Source organism: Aptenodytes forsteri, unplaced genomic scaffold, assembly GCF_000699145.1.
Source record: "Aptenodytes forsteri isolate BGI_AS27 unplaced genomic scaffold, ASM69914v1 Scaffold172, whole genome shotgun sequence".
In the NCBI taxonomy this organism is placed as follows: Eukaryota; Metazoa; Chordata; class Aves; order Sphenisciformes; family Spheniscidae; genus Aptenodytes; species Aptenodytes forsteri.
In genome coordinates, this window is record NW_008795018.1 from 10,152,446 (window position 1) to 10,174,697 (window position 22,252).

A 22,252-nucleotide genomic window follows, 5' to 3' on the forward strand; every position below is an offset into this window, starting at 1 on the left:
CAGCTTCCACCCACGCTCTGGCCACGAGGCCGCGGTAATTCCTCCCAGCCTACAGTAACCAGATGACCCTCCCCAGCCACAGCGAGCGGCCCTGCTTTTCCCTTCCTTTGGCTGAGGGCACCTGAGGCAGCCCCTCCCCACATCACACCCTGCTGCCAGCCAGAAAGGTGGACAGGCAGCGGAGGTCTGCTTAGTCACAAAGCCTAGACTCTGCAGAGGTAGGCAAACGTAGCTCCATCCAGTCATCTACCACCAGTTCCAAGAACATGACATAAATCAGACAGCAGAAGTCTGCAAGCTTTGGCCTTGATCAGGCGATGAATAAACGCACACTGAAGGCCCGAGATGCAATTTGTTACGTATCCTTACAAAAAAAGTAAAAAGCCTTACAGCATCAAAGATTACAAACCTTAGCAGTAAGCACTGATGCATTCATTTAGTTAAACAGTGTTCTGACAGACAGTAATGATCTAAAATAAAACGTACTTATGTTGAAAGTTTACAGGAGATCTAGGAGACTCCATGTCTGACCTGGATCTATAGGAATGCCTTTGTTCTCCATAAAGATCCATGCCACCAGAGAATGAATCAGGCCGTAATTCATTACCTAGAAATATAAAAAGCAACATCTTGAAAACGAAAACCTTTTGCACTTTACTGGGAATCTCAAATGCAGGTTTTCTGTTTGCATATCACAAAAAAGGTGTTTAACAAATGTAGACCACTTTCAGACTGCTTCAGAGAAAACCAGAGGTGAAATCCTGGCCTCGCTGATGTCAATGAGGAAACTCTCACAGACTAGAGCAAGACAGGGTTTTAGTGCAGACCTAGGTAGCCAGGAATTAATAAAAAAGCTTCTGATTCTCCTTAGGCTCCTACCAAAAAGCAAACAGAAAACCAGATCTCCCAAACTTTAAGCCGTAACAAAAGGATGACAGGCTTTTGTTCTGAGGAAAAGACCAGGGAGGTCTGGTCAATAGGCTCTGTTGCCACTGTGGGGGACCTGTAGTTGCTACGATTCCTCTGTCCGTTCCTGTCCCCAGCATCCCCTCTCAGAGCTGGGGGTGCAGATCTCTGAAGAGAAACCCAATGACGCAGCTGAAATTGTTTTTACAAACACACTCCATAGGAAGAGTTGCCATATTTTTTAAAATCCCGCCCACAACGGAGTAAAACAAGACTGAAGAGAAAGCAAATAGATTAGTGTCTGTGCTGAGCATGGAAACTCTCAGAAACCTGAGAAATAGGTTAATCCAAGCAATTACAGCAAAGAAAGGGGGAACAGCACCCCATTCATTCCACATGAGGAAAATACAAATTAAAAACCATCTCCATTAAGCAGTGGTGTGACTTGTGAATACCATTTTTCAGTCATTACTGGACTACGATTTACCTGTGTTCTGGCTAAAGACATCCCTATTGACATTTGGTATACCAGAACCCGTAACTCTGTGCCATCGACGAACCAGGAACTTCATTCTGCGTTTCAAAAAAAAAAAACAAACAAAAAAACTTCAGGATAAATGAAATAGTCTGCTAAAAATAATCTGCTTCTTGTATTCTAGAAGGCGTAAGAATTTCTTGAACACCAAGCAAAATTAATGGATGGGCATCTAAAACCCGAAGATCAAGTAGGAAACATCCTTATACACATCCCTAAGAAAAACATCTTTTGTCCAAATCTGCTTTCAGCTTCACCTCTGCAATCCCCGCGGTTCCAGAGGTGCTGCATAAGTCCAAGTGGACAGCAAACGGCTCAAGCACCTAAGCAACAGGGCATCAGCATTTTAAAATCACACTAAATAGACTTTTTGCCCTGTCACATCCCCAAAATTGTAACTGCAGAGCGCTATGAGTAAAAGCCTCACTTACAACAGGTATAGGAACAGTTCCCTGAATTTATACTACGCACAAAGCTCAGATCAATAGCAAGCAGAAGCGCTTGGGGGTTCAAACCTTTGTGAAGAAGGTTTGCTAGCAACATGGCAGTACTATGCAGTAATAACCTTCACTTGTTCTTCCTCGTCTATTCCTATTCATCCTCAGTCTGAGACCTAAAGTCTTGTGAATTCAAAGGACTACCCAGATGGATAAAATTAGTTCATAAATCTGTACTATACTTACATGTAAGAATTTAATCTTTAAAGGAAATTAAGTTGCAGAAAATACCTTTGTAAATAAGTGCATGCCCTAGAATTGCTAGTAATTTTTTTTTTCCTAATATTATGACTTTATCCAATACACTCCATCTTTGATTGATTATCAAATACAGAGCCGTTTTCAACTACAATCAGACTGCTTATTCCTATTACAGATTTTACCTATGCTCTGCTCAACTTGTCACCCTACACAGTATCTACTATATTCATGACTACCAAAAATGTATAATTTAAACAGGATGGAACATGACAAGTTCCAGATTCCACTAGAGTGCTAGAAAAGTAGATAATAAATTGCACAGTCATATCTATTCGAAATCTAACTTCCTCCAGTTTACCTTGAAATTGCGATGGACACTCTGACTGCAGAGCGAAATCTTGTAAAACCCTTTGAACGATGCGTGATGATTTCGAGGTCTGTGTAGGAAGGCTGTCCACCCATTCGTGCAATGAGGGCCAGCGTGGCTTCTTCACACTCCTGGAATCCGCCTAGTAACAGCAGCAAATATTTTTTCTGATATATGAGAGCTTTCCGAAAGCTCTCTGCTCGTAGGTATTTGCCATAAATTCTCTACAACAAGAAAAAAAAAAAAGGCCCCATAAGCTCCAAGAATTATTACAGTTCTAAGACTTTTGATATCATTACTCCTACAGCATTTCTGTGACTATTCATTTCTTGCTATCACGGAGAAGACGGCACTACTGCTCATACTTGTTGAATGTAGCTTCATAATTTGACCATCACCTGAGCAGCAAGCACACACAAAAGGACAATATAGGTGCTTACATATCATATCATTCTTGGGGAGAAAAACTAAAAGTCAGGTTTCTGAGGATGAAAATTTTAAAACTGAATTAATATCTGTTTACTTAGAGTAAGCAGAGTGAACACAGTGAAAAATAGGCCCAAATCAAAATGAAAAAAGCAGCTGTAGTTAGTATGTGGGCAACAAAGTCTTCCTACCCTTAAAACAGCATTTTCAGAATCTGATCCCAGCTCTCTGAGGAAAGCTTCGCTCCTGAGCTCTGCTCTCAGCTTGGAGAGCTCCGCATCGGCTTGTTTCAAAGATTTCTGCAGTGACAGCTTTTCTCTGTTCCAAATCTCCTTCTCAGAGGCAACAAGAGTATCGATATTAACTCCAACATCCGATGAGTGTCTAGAAGACTGAAGACGAAAGAAACTGAATTTGAACCACACAGTTTGGAAAAGCCTGAGCTGTGTCGTTCTAGGCATTGGTTTGGTGGACAGCTCATAAAATTAATGAGAGAAAAACTACCCACTGATTGGATTTGAGGCCACCCTTGCATCCTAACACCTCAGAAGCAGTGAGTTTGGGAGCCTGATCAATGTCCTAGAAAAATACAGCTTCTCCAACCCCCCCCATTGGATCATACTAGCTTCATGATCTTGAAGCTATCTGGATCTATTTGCTACTCATCATGGTGATGAGATACAGATCAAAAAGAGAAGCACACGGAATTTAAAAGAAAAGAGCACTTAACAAAAAGAAGCTGGGTAAAATCACAAAGTTCACAGTAAACAGAGTGAGTCAAGATATACTGACCACAGGACAAGAATAACTCACATCCATTTACTCTGCAGAGGGAAGCCAAGACAGACAGACAGCCTAGGTGACTAGGAAAAAGAATGATGCTTTTATGTCTATATATACATCGTTATATCAGCACCACTAAAGACATACATAGTCTCCAGAAGGTTGTCTGTGCTGGTATCTTCTCAGTTCTTCCTCCAGCTTCATAACTGCATTCCTCAAATTATTCTTTTCTTCACTCAGTCTGCTGACAAAGCCCGTCAGCTCAGCATTTTGTCTCAGCAGCCTCTCAGTCAATGAGCTAGATGGAGTCCCTGGTGGTAGCACTAGCTTCAGCTAGAAGGAAGAAAGAAAACCAAACACAACTTGTATTAGATCCAAGTTGCCAACTTGAAAATAACTGGCTTCCAGTGAAAAACTTTTGTAGATAATGACAATAACTTCGTAATAACTTATATAAAGAAAACATAAGTGTACGTGTAAACTATAGAGTAATATGACTTTCTCTTCTATGCTTATCCTGTATATCACAGTGGAATATTTTCATGCAAGCTCAATTGTACCAGCTACAACAATTTGCAAAGCTTTTCTACTACGTTTAGGTTTATCTAACTTAGAGGAAAAGAAAAGCCCCAAAGCTTTTTTCAAGTCATGTTGAAAACACTTGCTTAAAATGCAGGTAAGGACCTAGCCAAGCTCAGTTAAAATCAAATATTGCTGAAGTCTTTGTAACAGATTACCGCATTTCATTTTTTACACAGGTGCACACTATTCAATCTTTGACTGCCTTTCCTTTGGTAAATACAGGACAGTGTAAGTAAATGTGTTGTATCAACACAATATAGTAAATATTAAATGTTGATTTTAATATCGGGAAGTACTGAGCAAAGTTTCCTCAGTTAGAGAAATACTGCTGAAAGGAAAACACCTTTTCTTAAAGAAAAAGCCATGAGATTCAAAAATTTATAATTAAACTGGGAAAGTTTTAATTTGAAAGTTGAAAATTCACTTTTAAGGCAATTAAAATTGAAAAAATAAAAGGAAAGGGGTTTTTACACTTCACCAACTCCAAATCAGAACACTCACTGGAGCAGTTTTTCCTCTATAAAGTACAGACCTGGATAAGTACAGACATAACAACTCCTTTGCTGGTTTCTGCTCACAGCTCATCATCCAAACTCTCCCACCAAAGTTAGGACATTGCACGCTCACCTCTTCCAGATAGGACAATCCGGGCAGTTTTTGCAGCTCTGAAATAACTTCTTCAATAGCATTTTGTATTGCAATGAAGTCTTGATCGTCTGCTGTTTCAAACTGTAATCTGAAACAAAAGTGACAGTTTCAACAGCAGGTACAGTCTGACACCACGAGCCAGCCTGATAGGACTTTCCATCGATCTATACGCACTGGGACTTTAGCAAGTCACTTCAGCATAGTTACTGGAGACATGGCAACATTTTCAAGACTGCTCAGTGACTCTAAATGAAATTGGCTTGATTTTATAAAGAATTTGCACAGAACAGTTTCCACTAATTTTGAGAAAAGGATGTTCTACATGAAGCACATTCAAAAATGTGGGTCTGCTTCCCACAAATTTGTTGAATCTGTGTGAGCAAAATCTCTGGGTATTTTCAAGATATAATGCATTCTGCTTTGCCCAAATGTTTCAGACTGAATGTTTGATATTAAATCACCATCACAGCAAAATAAAAACAGATTCAAACCTCCCATGGACCTGGTACCATGTTTTTTTTTTTCTTACGGAGATAGTAACCCGAGAAAATAAGAATCAAGATCAGTTTCACTTGACCATAAAATATTAATTTTTTTCTGGGGAAAGCAAGGGGGATGATCCATAGCAATAATCCCTGTATTTGTCCCCTTATACAGTGAATTATTCCATTACTAAATTGTTTTAAAGTGATCTACCTACACCATACCCAAACAAACCTTATCACTTTTCAGAGATAAAAAGACAATTTTGCTGCAACTTATAAAGGACCATATTAAACACGTAAGATTTAGAGCAGCACTTGATACTCTGTGATCCTGTCTTACATCAGTATATCTCAAGTAATGGCATATACTATAAAACTAGAACAACCCCAAAATCAGTTAGGCCCGCAGTCTGTGAATTACGATTAAAACCCAACATATTAGCTTGCTTGTTGCTATTAACAAAACCAAGTAGCTGAAGGCTGGTCTAACCTGCTAGCAGCTTTCCGAGCCAACTGCTTCAGCTTTGGAGATGCGTTTTGCAGCTTTTGTCTGACATTTTCCAGAATTTCAGTAGCAGCAGAGAGATCTCCTCCTCCCGTCAGCGTGGGGTAGGTTGATTCACTTGTCTCGGCTCCTTCCATTTTTTGCTGGAGAACCCAATTTCTTGTTCTGTCATTGGGTGTATCCCAGGTAGTCTGTACATAAATATGGGGTTTTTTTAATATATATATATATATAAAAATCATCTGCACACACATGAACAGATAAATTGCACCCATTATATATATAAAAAAAGTCACATATGTATATGGAAGAGAAACACTTTACAGTGACATCCCATCAGCTTTGCAATATACTGTATAATGTAGATCTACTTGGGGAAGGGGGTGGTAGTGAATTGAAAACCTTTTCAACTGACTTTAGGCTAACAAAGACAGTAACTCAATTCTTCACCCATGAATTCAAACCTACAGACTGTATTATTCCTTCCTTCGCCTTCATGGAAGCGAGGGGAAGAAAATTACCTCCACCAACCCCCAGTGATGGAGAGCTCAAAGCTTGGGTGCTCTCCCACCAGGAACTGTTTCTGGTGAGCCCTAAAAGCCCACTACAGGGCTCCTTCCCTTCCACAGCATCCTGCTCCTCACCCCCCATCAGCATTTGCAGGATTAGACCTTGAGCAACCAGAGGGATAAAAAGGAGGTGCTAAACCTCCAGGCACCCATCCCTATCCCTCAGGAAACCCTGCTGCTGCTGAGCAGCCAAGGCTGCTGGCCCAGCTCCCCTCCTCCTCTTGCTAATAAAAAAAATGTGGTCCAGTGCTTTAAAATGGAAACATGTGATTCTGAAACACACCCAGAAATTGAAGAACAAACAATTCTGACACAGAAAGGAGTTGGGTGTGACTACACTACTGTTGTAGCATACCACTAAACTATTATTTGTGAATGGTATAGTGTGATGCCTCTCTTGACTAAGATCTAGCAATCATACAGCTACAGTGTGAACCCATTCAACAAACTCAGCCGGCAGGAAGCCACCAGGCCTTTCTGTTTCTTCCACCAGCAGCTCCTTTACCAGTTGTGCATGGAATTTGGGGAACTATGCCCATGTGTTTGGGTGACCAATTCATAGTCAGAGGAGCAGGACTGGAAAAGCCCACTGTGGTCGTGAAGGTCAGTCCACAGTCACAAGCAACGATACCACTGATGCTACCACAAGTGAAGCAATGCACTGAACATGTGCTCCTCAGCCTCACTAACACCCCCTGACACTGGCCATGGAAGAACTGCTAGCCCTCCCAAGGAAACCTGAGTCTACGGCTGTGCCTTTGGTTTTTTGACCACAGTGTGGTACCAATGAAAAAAAGCAGGGTGTTGCAAATGTCACAGGAAGCAGCAGGAGATTAATTATTTGAAACTCCAGGCAGATCCTGGAAAGCAGATCATAGCGTCTGCTGCCGAGGGGAAAAAGCCCCAACAGCCGCTGCCAACCTGATCCAAGGGAAGATTCTTCATTGACCGCAGTGCTGGCAGTTACCTCTGAGCAGAAGAGCAAGGTGCACAAACTGAGCGTGGCAGGAAGGCTGATGCTATCACAGTTATCAATACACTCAACATCCTGCCTCTAGCTGTGGGTAGTTTCCAATGCTTCAGAAGATTAAAACCAGTAGCCAAATCAGATGAAGAGAAAAATTTCCTTCCTGGCTCCACAGACAGACAGCTGCCAAAAAGCATGGAATGATGGCAGGATGGGCAAAAACATGGTCAGCAAAGAGGCAACTCTCCTGTCAACCCTCTCTGGGACTATCCACAAATCACTCAGGCAGCAACATTTATCTCTTACAGGGAAGTTTCAGAAGAGTTTTAGAAGTAATTTAAAAATAATTTTAAAACTTTCCAAACTTTTTATGAGAGAGAAAAATTTACAGGCAACAGTGGTTCCAACTTCCATTCATCTAAAAATTAGGTTAAATTCTTAAATTAATTTTTTACCTGTATACATATTCATGTATATACTTGTTTGATTAGTTACTCATTTAATTATTGAAGTTGTTGGGATATCACTTTTAAATGTTTCAAAGACCACTTGTGGTTTATGAACTAAAGATTAAGAGCGCTGAGCTGGAGCATTCCTGAGTAGGAATAGCTCATTCCTGCGACTGGGTGCAGGGAATATTCTTCTCCTATACTGAGACACAAAGTGTGTGTATACATTCAGATGCATTTCTCCTGCTCACACTCCTCCTTACACACCTCTACAGCTTCATTCTCAGAGGATGCATGTGAATAGTTTTAGGTAGCAAAACTGGAATGCTTTCCCTTTCTGTGGTGCCCTTATTCTATAATCTGCAGACTATTTTCTAGATTGAGTAAAGGCACAGTGACACACAATGCTAATTGAACAAAAGAATTAAAAGCTAAATTGCACAGCTCAGTATCACATATTGCTCTCAGTCCTACTGTACCTCATTTGGATTGTGGCTTAGTGTCCTTTCTGCTTCCTTTCTTCCTTCGTTCTCCTGCTCCTTTTTCTGTAGTTCTTGGATTATTTCCTGCAACTTCTTTGTTTCATTCCCTAATTTATGAACTTCTTGCTTCTTTTCTCCAAGTTGCCACTGAAGGTCTTCTACTTTGGACTCCAGTTCATGGAGTTTCTTCTGTGCTATTATGTTAGCATCTTGTTCTGCTTGTAATGCTTTCCTCTGGATCTGCCTTTCTTTTTCCATTTGCTGTCTCACTTGCACAGATTCCAGTTTATACTTCTCCATCTCACTTACTAACTCCACTATACGGTCATGCTTTTCATCCATTTGTTTCTGTAGCTCTTTAAGTAATTCCTCAGATGGATTAGGTGTTCCAGCTTGCCCCTTATCTTCAGCACTTTGAAGCTGAGCACATAGCTCTTTTTCCCTTTCTAGGGCACTGCTTATTTCAAGAGCTCGAACCTTCTCTGATTCAAGAAGCACCTGCAACTCAGAATTACGGCCTCGTTCACGTGACAGCTGGGCAGCACTGAGTGCTTCTTGGGATTCAATTTTCTGTTGCAGATCATTTGACAGCTGTTTCTCTTGCTCCAAAAGTTTAGTTAACTGTAAGTTCTTTTGTTTCTGATCTTCAAGTGAAAATTTTAAATCCTTCCAGAAGAAAACAGAAGAATTGATTAAACCCATTTGTGTATACTTTCCATTATCTTCTGCAAATTGCAAATATGCTACCTTTACACACGTTGCTTTTATCAGGTTTTGCTATTCACAATTAATGTGACAATACTCTGAATGCTGCAGTTGCATCTGATATTAAAATGTATTTACAGGTGTCTGTATTCTAAAATCAGATCATCTCATAAAAGAATATTTGTAACATATACTTTTGAATGAGATACAAACAGCCGTAGTTCTGAAGTTGAAGATAACTAGCTGCTTTTACTTTCTAAAACTGTGGAAGTGATTTTGCAAGTTAAGATTTAAGATGTAAGTAAATCTATGCTGTTAAAGTGATCGCTTTTTTGTCTTGATACTTGTACTACGATACCTGCTCTCTCCCTCACTATATCAGATACTGCAGAGGTACCAAGGAAGCTACTAATGCATTTTCTCCTAAAGTAAACTCCCTAGTTTGGTTTTCATGAGGTGAAACTGCTGACTCTTAAAATGGAGACAAACAGTATCACTCCTTAAACAGTATTCTTAAATACTATCTTTTATGAGTTAGGTTGCGGTGGGGGCTAGGTGTAGCCATGTTAGCAGTGTCCTCTCCCCCTGAATATCTGAAGGCTATTATACAAAGTAGAATCTTTTCATCTTGGCCCTGAAAAGAGCAGTTGTAAAATTCCTATTGATTTAAATGGAATTTGGATCAGGCCTTTTTCTTTCTTTGCCACACAGCTTCTATACATCTTTCTTCAGCTCTAGATGATATAATACTGCTGTTGAAGACAGAACATGGACCACACACGGGACAAAAACGTAAGCTGAGATTATTATAAAAAAGAATATTTGCATGCTCCTTGATGTTCCAGGCCATTTGGGATTATGGAATACCTCAAGCTCTTCTCTTCCTCTTTCCTCGCTGCGTTCCATTTTAGCTTTTTCCTTTTCCAAAGCCCACTGTACTTCTCTTGATTTTTTCTGTTCGCTGGCCATTGTATCCTTGAGAATATCTAGCTCAGCTGCTTTTTCTTTAACTTCAGTCCTAAAAGAGAAATGGGCAACCTTTAGACTAGACAATGGCTCTAATCCTATTACGGTAACATCAGTTACTTGATATTTATTCCATCTTGTGCACTGAAAACACTGCTCGTGTAGTAGAGTCACAGTGAAAAGCCTATTTCGAAAAACAAGCCTAACTCAAAAATAAAAAGAGTTGCATAGCTCAAAAATGACAGAAAGTGTGTCCATCCTGCTAACTTTGTAGCTGCCATTTTTTTATTAATTGGTGGCTCAGAGGCAGCTAGTGTTCAACTTAATCCAGTCACTGGCCAAAATCTGAAAGAATACAGGGAAAATGCATCTTGCTGCCGTGTATCTCAAAGGGGAAAAATAAAAATATAAATAAAATCTATCTGGGGGGCCGGAATCAATGCCCTGAATTTTCATTTTTTTGCAAATCAATTTTGCATCAATCTGCGAAAGAATCTTGCTCCTGATGGTCTGTAAAGGCTGTAAGGTAATCTATAAAGTAATACCAACTTAAGCTCTGTCTTAATTTGTTATCTCTGAGCTGAACATTAAGATGCTGTACATGGGCTCATCCATCTGGTAAAGGCATAAATAACAATGGCTTTCCTGAGTGCCAAATATTTGGCCTGTTACCCCTGCTGTTGATCATGGCAAAGCAACACTTAGAAGTTATAGAATTTCATATGGAAGTACTTGCAAAGTCATCTTAACTCTGCAATTTTTCTTCTCCACATTCAGTTTTAGAAGCAGAAAAACCTTTAATAAATATGGTATACCTATTAGCTTGTATACAGTAGTCTAATGTATCAAAATTTAAAAAGAAACTTGATGTTAATAAATCATTAAATCAAACTATGAATCAGATCTTAATCTATAGAATTACATTTTTTGTCAAATGGAACAGAAGTCTATTTTTTGTCAGGTATGTTTTACAGGAAAACTGAGAAGCATTTACATTACATGAGATCAATTTCCTTAATAAAATCAGTATTACAATTTGAGACAAGATAGAAAAGATCATCTTCACTGTCAGCACAGGAAGTTTGGCACTGAAAGCCGCACCTGATGGTTTCTAGGTCCTTGAAGTGCTTGTGCTGCGCTTTAAGGGTTGTTTCAAGCTCTAGTTTGGCTTGTGCAAGTTCATTCTTCAGCTCAGCACCCATCATTCTCTCTGAATTCAGCTGTTCCTGAAGCTCAGCTGCTCTGTCCTTCATACTCCGGAGCTCCACTTGCATCTCCAGTATCTGTGACTGCTTCTGCTGCATATTATACTCCAGCATTTCTAATGAGAGTACCATCAATATGGAAATTACTTAGTAAACAAACACCACTGTCTATCTGGGTAAATTTTCCCCTAGCACAGAGAATGACCATGAGGCTATCACTAAGAGTGATATTTTAAAATAATATATTCTTTCAATAGTGGAGTGAAAGCAAAACCTTTATGCCTTTTATACTGGAGTACCTTTCACACTTTCCAAGAAATCACTTCAACTCTTGAAAAGGCTATGTGCGCAACCATATTGATATGTATCATTGGGATTATGACTAACATAACCGGTTAGGTATGTATGTATACTTGTGACCAAATTTTTGTGACAAAACACTGACAGTGAGCATTTACTTAATTTTAAAGTATACTTGTTCTCTGAACTTTTTGTTGTTCATTCTAATTGCTTCTTAGTTTACTCATTATGACTGACTATCCAACTTGGATAATTTCAAAGCTGTTGAACCTAAACACTGAAGCACATACATGGAAAATAACCTTAAAATACAAGCCCGATTTTTACAGCAACTGAAATAACTTTGTATCACTTTCAATTTGATACAAGTCATAAGAACACAGACTATATCTTAATTTTTGCAAAATTAGTCCAATAAGATTGAAAAAGATGAAAAGTATGCATGCTGAGAACATGAGTATCAAAATCAGAGAGCACAGAAAGTCAGTATTTTTTCACCTACAATGTTATGAGCACTGCCATGAAAGCATTTGGAAATAGACGCATATTACCACAGAAGTCACCTTGGCTTTTTGAATCAATCTCTTGTTCTCTCTTTGGATTATTTTTCTTACTGTTCATCTGGGCACGTAATACTTGAATCTCCATCAGCAAACTATTTCTGTCTGCATTCTGAAGACAGTCCATTGCTGCTCTCTGGTTAGTAGCCTATTAGCATTAGAAACATTTAAAAGTAAAACTCCAGATTTTATTAGAATATCTATGGTGTGGATATTACATTTACTTATACATTCATAGTGCATATATATTCAAAACATTTTCAGTCAAGTCATAATTAAGTCAATATTATACCATTGGGAAAAACTGCCTTTTTTTTTTTTTTTTTAAAATTTCTCTACTAGGCATCAAAATTATAGAATCAAGACAGCTATCAGTTTTACGGCAAATTGTAATTTTCTTCACTAATCCTTCCATGTTCCAGAGGAGGTAACTGACCTCTCTCTGTCCCACAGCAGCCTCATCACTTCCTCTTCTTACAACTTGCTTCATATATACAAGCTACCTTTTCTCTTAGACAGTGTAACATAATTCTAATTAACTTAATGAAATCAAGCTCAGGACAACTGTGTTTAATTGCAATTGATCTCTGAAGGCTGTATTTTTTCTATAGCTTGTGCACCCAAAAATCTTTCCCGCACCACATCAGTTTTTCTTTTTAAAGACACCTCTTCTTCCTACAAGTCTTTCTTTGTTTTCACCCTTAGACTGTCAAAACTACTATTAATACATGTATTTTTAAATGGGTTTATACATTCAAAATTAAAATCTAAGGTAGACAAACACACTTTGCCTAAAGTATGTTTTATATTACCTGCTCTTGTAGTCTGTGCTCTAACTGATTCATCAATATCACTGCATCTCTTGTGCCCAGTTCTGCAAGTTCAGTTTGAAACACAGCAAGAACAACATTTTGTTCTCTCACAAAAAGCTGTTGAATAGCATGCAGAAGTTCTCCTCGCCAGTCTGAGACACCTTCAGGAGGTTCAGTACTTGCATAAATCTACAGTGGTATAAAAAACAATTTAAACAGCAGAATTCAAAGATTACATCAAGAATGGTCATTATCATTTTACATCAAGTGTGTGTTTTCAGTGGAATATTGAGCCTTTCTTACTCAACAGCTACGTAACATTCATTCATACAAATGGATGTATTTATTCTACACGTTATGATTTATTCTGCATGCACAAATGCTAAACTTACCTGTGTTTTAGATAGAAGCAATTTAGCTTTTTATAACTGAAAACTTCGCCCCGTATAGTTATTATTTATGTTACTGCATCACACTATCCTTTTAATTTTATGGATGTTACATGTATGTTCCTAGACTCTCACAGAGATATGTGGTAGTGTGCAGATATTGTGTATGAAGAAGATTTAATTTTATAATGATATAAAGTTAATCCCCCCACTTCGCATGCTGAAGGAAATGCAGAAGTAATAGAAACTACCTACATATACCTAGAAGTCTAATTGGGATAATTAGACAGGCGAGTCCTAATAAGTTTTAACAGATTACTGATTAATACTGTGTTACATTTTGAACAATTTTTCCCCTCTTTCCTCTCACTACAGTATCTTTTTAATAGCATCCAAGTTCTACTACACCAATAAATAACATTAAAAAAATCTACTTTACCTGCTACTGGAAACATGCTTTCAAAATAGAATTATTTTTAAAAGGTGGACCTATACAGTCAAAAGCCATCGATGCACAGAAGAACAAATGCAAACTGTAATTTAAGGTATATTTTATTGCCAGAAAGTGCGATATGCAGTTTTCCTGCATATTTTTGAAATCTTTTGCCTTGTAGCAGTATATTTAGAGCATTTAAATCTGAATTGTGAATGTGCCTTATAAGGTTATCATAAATTATTTTTTATTTAGATAGAACTATACGATATTATTTATACCTCAGCTTCTTTATGAAGTTGCATTTTTGCAATTAGGTCTTTCAAAGATGAAATGGTGCTTAGAAAAGCTTTCCTTTCCTCAAGCCAAGATTCTGGCTCTTGCTTAAGAGGTGGCATCTCTCTTTCACCATATGGAGATTCAGTGAGAGACAGCACCTGTATGCCTTCATGATGGACTGCTTTCAGCAAACCCTACAATAAATACAAGAAAAAAATCAGTAATGCCAGTCCTAATAACAACAACAACAATAATAATCTTATTTCATACATATTCGAATAGTGGTACTTCTAAATTGATCAGCATAAGGAAACTATGTTTTCTCATATCAAAGACAGAAGTGTCACCCAGTTCTTTATATCTGCCAAACCGCAGAACTTATTAAATAGGTGTATTTTTCCTCAGTTTCAAATGAAAATTCCCAAAGTTCATCTGTCAAATCAATACTCAAATTTTAAAATGGTTGCTGATGGAAACTGACATTTTAAAAACAAAGTCCTGGGAAGCTTCCAGGTGAGCTTTGCAATTCACTTTTTGAAATTACTATTAAGCTAGGGCTTTGTTGGAAGAGATTTGCCTTTTCTTTTTTTAATGTAATTAAAAGCATGATACCCTGTTTATAATAAACACAATTGTTTACTTTCATAAGAAAGATATTATTCTACACCTATAGTAACAGAATCTAGAAAACTGTGTAATAGATGATCATGACTATCATTAATTCACAATACAATAAATTGTAATTAACGGTAGTTATATTTCTCATAATCATAATTAAGAACAAGCCTACAGTTACAAAACTCATATTTAACCTAATTTAACATGCAAAAATGCACATCATTTATCATAAGTATTTTAAAATGTATTATAATAGCCGACACTTTAAAACTTATCTAAACGGCTCTCTTTTCACTAATCAAGCATCAGCTAATCTAAGCTTTTGGTAGTATCACTCTTGTTCCATAATAAAAACGATCAGTTCTATTTTACCTTAATTTTTTTTGGAAGTAAATCTGTTGAAGTTTCACCTTCATCTATTCCTTCAGATATGATGTCAGATCCCTGGGTCTGAGCAAGATACATTCCTTGACTCCAGTCTGAACTGGAGTCTAAAATAAAAGGAGAGAAAAACATGAAAGCTGGATTACTGTGAAACTTTGAAGAACAAGCATCAAAAAAGTATTTTTGTCTGTTGTTGTTACAGGTGGTTGCATGTCACCAGAGTTGATTCTAAGCCTGGAGACTACCTGTTTTATAGTTTTTCTTTTTCAGTTTCAAAGCAGTGACAGTAAAACAAAATAATAAAAAAAAAATCCTAGTTTAGTTCTAAAAGAGAAACAACTACTTGCACAAACACTTCTGCCAAATGCCCCCCCCTTAATATGCTTAGCTTTTGCCTATGAAAAGGACCATATTAATAATTTTTATTGCTCTTGGAGAAGTCAGTACCTGACATTATCTCCCACTGCTAGGGAGCTGTAGGTTTAAATTCTATCAAGAGATGATAAAGCTACGCTGAAAAGATAATGTAATATGTAAGAAGGATATAGGAACTCCAGTGGGAAGAAAAACATTAGCATCTGATACCTCGACTCAACCCATCTCCACTTTAGTCATCTTCCTTCCTTAGCAAATTAATAGACATGGCATGCTCAGCACCTTGTCTTAGTGCGACAGGCACTGCTTCGATCTGGGGAGTACTTGTTTTTATTTCTTAGAACACAAACTCTTTAATGGTAAACTTAATATTAAAAAAGCAGACTTAATTTATAATGCTGTTTGAAATCTATAAAAACAAATTTCTTACCACTAGAACCTCCATCTCTAGCTTGATACAGTGGAGAACGTGCTAATCCAGAAACTGGGATTCCCTATATTCAGAAAAGAGAACAATCAAATCCTTGATCACCCCACACCCACTCACAATAAGGAAGCTAATTCTAAGGAGCAGGAAACGATATGAGCCTCTCTGTTCAGTTTCCCCTGCAATCAAAGCAATCAAAAAGGAGATGAGAAAGATGGCATTCAATAGGGTGACCTACACTGTCCCCACTTCACAGAGCAGGACGGGTCCAAGGCAGTAGCACATGGAAGCATCTGATAGTCGAGCACACTCCCAAACTTAAATTGCTGAGGAAGGGGTTCACAATCTCTCCCTAGGCCGTGGAAACGTTAGAACACTTAAAAGCTTTATACTGAACATGTGGTGGTTCACACTTCACAGACTTTAAATGGGAATTTCTGTAGCAGGAGCGAAAGCACGAACCGAAGTAGTTCAGTTAATATAAAATAGGATACATACCTCTTTAGCTCGTAGAGTTTCTATGACTTCCTTTAAAGTATTACATTCTTCAGTCAATACTTGCACTGCAACAAACTTCTCTCTTTTTAATGCTTCAGATTCAGAGATATGCCTTGTCTCCATGTCCATGATTTCAGCAGCATGGAGTTCTTGCATTTGGTCGATTTTTTCAGTAAATTCTCTTATGATCTCTGCAATCTCTTCTGAAGAACATCCATTTTGCAATTCAGTTTGGATTTCTGCATTTTTAACAAGGACTGGTGAAGTTTGGATACAGCTGTTGATTTCCACAGTCTTGTCTGTTTGCGATGATGAGCTTTTTCTAATTAGAGTAGACTCACTGCTTGATAAATCACACAGTATTTCTGCATCTTTTTTGCTTTCAGTTTTTGCCGTTTCCTTGTCCTTTCTCACGTAACTTGCAAGCCTCTCTTCTGCTTGAACTAGGTTCTCTTTGACTTTGCACAGGTCTTCCTGAAGATGTATCAGACTTGCTTCTTTTACCTGTAAATGTGGAGAATCTGAATTGCAGTCCTTCCGAATACTTTAAAAAAAAAAAAAAAGTCTAAAACCCAAACAACCCTCTATACCATTAGAGCTCAGTTCAGTCCTATTTTAAAGCAGTTATGACCCGTGGTAACAAATATTATCTCCTAAGAAATACAGCTCTAGATCCACTGTTGCACTATAGTGGACTGTAGAACTATGTACTCTGGCAACAAGTGAAGATTTGGCCTACAGCATCAGCTGTATTCCACTGACAGTAGGTACTGAGTGACTGTTTTTCTTAGTGGCATTCTCAGTACAAGATTAAAAAAAAAATATAGCATGCATATTTGCACAATAAGTCCTGTATAATCATTTGCTTTAAATACAATATGGAACAATCTGGTTCTTACTGCTAGTTCTTGCTGAAGTTTTTCTGCCTTTTCTTTGTAACTGCTCAGTTCTTCCTTAGCAGCAGCTGCCTCTTCTTTAACTTGCTCTAATTCGAGTTCATTAATAAGCACGTTTTCTTTTTGACTTTCCATGAGTTGTGCTCCTACCTACATGGCAACACAAGATACGGAAAACGGTGAAGAATCTTATGAAGAATCGACTATTAACAGCACTGATCACTTTCACACCAACTTACAAAAGCCACAAATGAAAACACCATAGGGGAAAACAAATATATGTTATTTGGATTAACATAGCCTCAAAAAATTAAGACTGAAAGACCATTTTCCTAGATTAATTCCCACAAACTGGATAAGCGTGGGAGGAAAGACTGTCTTCTTACAGTTTACTGAACGGCAAGCAGAAATTGGCTACACCACGTAGAAAGCACAGGAAGGTTAACAGAGAGTAGGAAATGAAGTCTGATAATATCATTAAATTTATAAGACATATATGAGATTCATTCAACCTGCATTTGGATGAAAGGTCTTAGAACCTTTGCTGGTCCAGCACTGGGTTCCATGACGTCTCTGAACTTAAGAGTTTCAGCAACCAAGCCCATGCTTGGGCTATCAAGCATAGTCAACTTTGACTAAAGGTTTTAAATTCAGAGGCAACATAACCAGTGGTGGATGGAAATCAGAACAAATGTATACTGGTAGAAACTACTGATGGGAAATATCTTTGAAATCAAGACAGGAAAGCAAGAAAAAGTAAACCAAAATCAAAGCATACATAACCAAACAACCTCCCCCCCAAAAAAAAACCTGTACAGACAAATTGCTATGACTCTTACCGTTCTGAACCCTCTTCAGAGAATCCCTTCTTTAGGATTTACCTAAAATAACATCCTTCTCTTTGTAACTTCAGGAACAATAGAGAAATGGGAGTCTACCTCACACAGCAAAATATTCCTATCACTAGTCTCATTAAGAAGTGTTTCATTCATTACAGTTTACATAAAATAACAGATTTTAGTGAAAACAAGCCAAAAGAAAATGGCATCTAATTACCTGATACGTCTGCATTTCTTCTTGCTTGATGTATTTCTGAATCTCTCCTTTGTGTTTTTCTTGAACCTCTTCCAGTAATTGCTGAAGTTCTAAGAGTCTCTCTTCTTTCACTTGGGCTTCCTTTTGTGCAACTTTTACATTTTCTTTTTCTAGCTCCAAGTTACGATTTACCATTGCCAGTTGGTTTTCCATCTCACTAAGCCTCTGTGTTAAGAGTGATAATTTTGATTCCATCTCATTTTCAGTTCTGTCACTCAAATCCTCTGTTTGGGCATTCTTGCTTGCTTCCTCCACACATTTAGAAGCTTCCTGAATTTCCTGCATGAATTTCCTTTGCTCTTGAACTGCATTTAGCTGAACCTGACTCACAAGAGCAGCAGCAGCTTTTTCCACTAGTGTCTTTTCCAGTTCTAATATCCTCTTTTTAAGTGTTTCTCTTTCAGCTTTGCCTTGCTCTTTCAGGTCTTTTATTTCATTGTAGGACCGGCACAGTTCTGAATCTTTTTCCTTAATGCATGCCTGAAGTTGCTGCAGTTGTACCTCCATCTTGCTAATGGCAACTCTTGTATTCTCATCTGGAGACCTAAGCTGGGACTGATCTAGCAACTCTACCTTCTCACATAAGCCTTCTTCCACTTTTTCAGTTTTCCCATTGCTCCTATCTTCTGTTTTTTCCCTATCACTTTTCATCAATGCACACTTATGTTTCTCTGTTATTCTTTCATGCTCTTTTTTTAACATACTTATTTCTTCCTTTAGCTGGTTCATTTTTAACTTAGTTTCCTCAAGCTCGTTCTTTGTTCGAGATGCCTCTACATTTATGTTTTCTACTTGCTTCTCCAAAGCTTCCTTTTCTGCCAGAACTGTTTCAAGTGTGTGTTTCAGACTGTCAGCATCTTCTTGAAAAGCAGCAATGTCTGCAGGTACTTTTTGTTCAATATTTGCCAGTTCCTGCTGAAGCTTATCAATTACATCATTCAACTGCTCTACTTCCTCATCATTTTTTTTCTTCACACGTTCTTGATCACTTTTCAGACATTCTACCAGGGCTTCAAGCTCCCGTATATGCTCATTTTGCTCTTCAATAACCTGGGGGGGGGGGGGGGAATACAAGAAGAGAATTTCATTGTGGGTAACTATTAAACCCTCAGCTAATTTTTCTCCTGGACTTCACAGCAACAGTTTAATCAAATACTGAAACATCTTGTAAAAGAAAGTACATCCTCAGTGAATTTCTTAATAGGATGTCTCTCGTAAAGCTTTATGAGAATCAGGACATCTTCACATAGGACTGACAAAGTAGCCTGTGACCTTGATGAACTGCAAAATAGGTGTGAAAGCATCAAATGAAGTGAAAGCATTTGCAATATTCACAGAGATATGAAACACTGAAGTTTAAGCGTTCACAATACTTTTTTCGCAATAGTTTGGTCTAAAGCTCTGTCTCATCCATTTTATTGCAAATTAAAACAGAAACAAGTGGAGTGGTCATGTCTGCTATTCAATCTTCTTATGAAATCAAGGTTTAGTGTACTATTTTTACTCAAAGAATTCCAAGGAACGAAGATTTATGAAGCTTAAAACTTACAGATAAATTTTCCTGCATCACATTACATAAAGAACTTCCTTGGAAAAAAAAAATCCTCAAGCTTACCATATACAGGTCAGATATGTTCAGCTAGATTATATAGATACTGTGCTCTTCATGCAAAAGCACCACTCATTCATATGGTCAAACAGATTTATACAGGACACAGCCAGTTAAGATGGATATGTATTTTAAATACAAATAGACCTTTAATTAATTGTGTTGAAAAATACTGTTATAACATGCTTTTTAGTCTGAGACCGCAGACAACGCCTATCAGTTGACTCTGACATTTCCTATCACAAACCTAAATATGTGTTTGTCTGTTTATGTGTGTGTGCATACACATATGCAGATGTGCACAAAAACACGCAGGGCAAATAGTACCCATAGACCCAGAGCACAATTACGTCTTTGTGCTATAGCTTAAATGAAAGTAAAGAGACACAAAATTATAGAAGTATTTATTTTAAAACGTATATGACTATCCAAACAAAATTCAAAGAGAGATTGGTGAAGACATGAAGAGAGTGAGAATAACACTTTCCTAGATTAGTTCTAAAGACACTTAAAATTACGGGCTGTGTAAGGGACTCAAAATTCCAAGAAATTCATAAAATGATGTAACTGAGCAAATATGAGGGTGATGACTTTATGATGCAGAAAAGAGAAGCCATCTTGTATCAGCTTCTAACAAGAAATAAATGAGTAGACGCAAAAAATGGAACGAACACTAAATTTAGTAAATAAAAAAGTCTTAGCAAAAGGAAGAATAAGACAAGTTATCAGATTCCAATAGAGGAAGTTTTACAAAATTCATTTAAAAAACCTACTTGTTGAATTGCAGTGGGAGCAAATTCTCATTTGAGTGTAGAAGAATGACAAAAAATCCTTTAGAAAGTCAAAATAAAGACAGACCAGATTATAAGTAGTAAGTCTAAGAAACAAAGTGGATATATTTTCTTAAGGGAATGTCTGGAGATCTGAAATGAACAGTACTTCTACATTGGAAATGAAAAAGGCAGAAGTAAATCTGTCAAAAATATTCGGAAAGAGATACTATAAAATAAAATCAGTTATGGTACCTAAAATAGGTTAAGAACTCTAAAAGGGCTTTTTAGAAATATGAAGAAGAAAAAAATGCGGAAGAGAAGAAAGATGACTAAATTCATTACTAAAATAGCCAGCTTTTTCCTTTATCTCTCAATACTTCATTAGGTTTAGTTAGTTAAATAGAATAGTAAGACAAATTTGTAATAAGTATAATATGTACAAAAATAAATTATAAATGTAACCATATAAATTAGAGGGGCTGATTTGACAACTAAGAACTTATTTTTAAAAATCCACGGAGACTAGAGGATGTTCAAAAACACTAAATACTAAATAAATGTGAACAAGTCATTGGTTTTCAGAAGAAAAGAACAGTGATCCTGGTGATTGCTATCAAGTCAGAATAACAGTTTCTGTTCTTCATAACATAATGGAATAAAGGACCAGGGAAGGCAAATACAGCAATTAAAAGAAAAGCACTTAGTGGGATGAAGATGTCTAAGGGACTAGGAAAGGGATTAACCTAAGAACAATCTATTCATATTTAATACTGATCTCATAATCAAGCAGAGTAATTATTTAATGTCCTGGAAAATATAACTGAGTAAGAGGATGAAATTAAGAAAATGAAACTTCATAGAACAGGAGAAGAACCAATTGTTAAAATGAATTATGCCTGAATCCTGAGTATTTTTCTCAAGGCAAGAAATGTAACCATATTACTGTGGTCACTGTATAAAGCAGAACCGTTCTGGATTCCTAAAGTATGATCTTTCCTAAATCCAATTCAAGGTTTTGTCATTATTCACTGAGGTTCATTATAACTAAATTTTGCACATAAAAACGCAGTGAAATTATCCAGCTCGGTCAGAGCTCTATTTTAGTGGATTCAATATGTCCTAGTAGAATGTTACCCTAAATGTTCAATCAGCTACTGAGTGGTAACAGAACTCCTGTTCTTCCTTTACTGAGTAATACTTGCTTTGGGGTTAAAGTTTATGACTAATAAATTTTCACATTTAAAATGGTCAGAATGCAAAATTCATCCACTGAAAAAATCCAATTTTCTTTCTATAAAAAATGTGAGACTGAAGGCCTGTTTCTGCTGTCACTTAAATCGATGCAAAATAAGTAGTATTTCTGTTGAAATCAAATGCGTTTTATCTGTATAAAATGGAAGTAAACCAGAAGAAGATGAAGCTCATTATCATAAAAACCACATAATTGAAAATAAATAGAAAGCTACAGGTGTTAAATCTCAGTAAATAAAAGAAAGATGAATCTGCCTCTTTCTTTCTTGCTCTCC

The 22,252-nt window shown here is 37.4% G+C and overlaps 1 protein-coding gene across 1 annotated transcript in view; it reads right to left on the reverse strand.

Annotated features, from left to right (window-relative positions):
* AKAP9 (A-kinase anchoring protein 9) overlaps positions 1–22,252 on the reverse strand; it is a 93,252-nt gene that overhangs the window by 2,105 nt on the left and 68,895 nt on the right. The window contains exons 31-48 of the mRNA XM_009275722.1: positions 18,306–19,394; positions 17,253–17,399; positions 16,354–16,857; positions 15,859–15,922; positions 15,042–15,160; positions 14,054–14,245; positions 12,951–13,139; positions 12,142–12,286; positions 11,175–11,394; positions 9,975–10,125; positions 8,400–9,068; positions 5,921–6,126; positions 4,925–5,033; positions 3,863–4,048; positions 3,124–3,324; positions 2,498–2,730; positions 1,394–1,479; positions 487–607 (exon numbers count right to left, since the gene is read on the reverse strand). Coding sequence (XP_009273997.1) covers positions 487–607; positions 1,394–1,479; positions 2,498–2,730; positions 3,124–3,324; positions 3,863–4,048; positions 4,925–5,033; positions 5,921–6,126; positions 8,400–9,068; positions 9,975–10,125; positions 11,175–11,394; positions 12,142–12,286; positions 12,951–13,139; positions 14,054–14,245; positions 15,042–15,160; positions 15,859–15,922; positions 16,354–16,857; positions 17,253–17,399; positions 18,306–19,394 — 4,631 coding nt within the window. The remainder of the gene's footprint in view (positions 1–486; positions 608–1,393; positions 1,480–2,497; positions 2,731–3,123; positions 3,325–3,862; positions 4,049–4,924; positions 5,034–5,920; positions 6,127–8,399; positions 9,069–9,974; positions 10,126–11,174; positions 11,395–12,141; positions 12,287–12,950; positions 13,140–14,053; positions 14,246–15,041; positions 15,161–15,858; positions 15,923–16,353; positions 16,858–17,252; positions 17,400–18,305; positions 19,395–22,252) is intronic.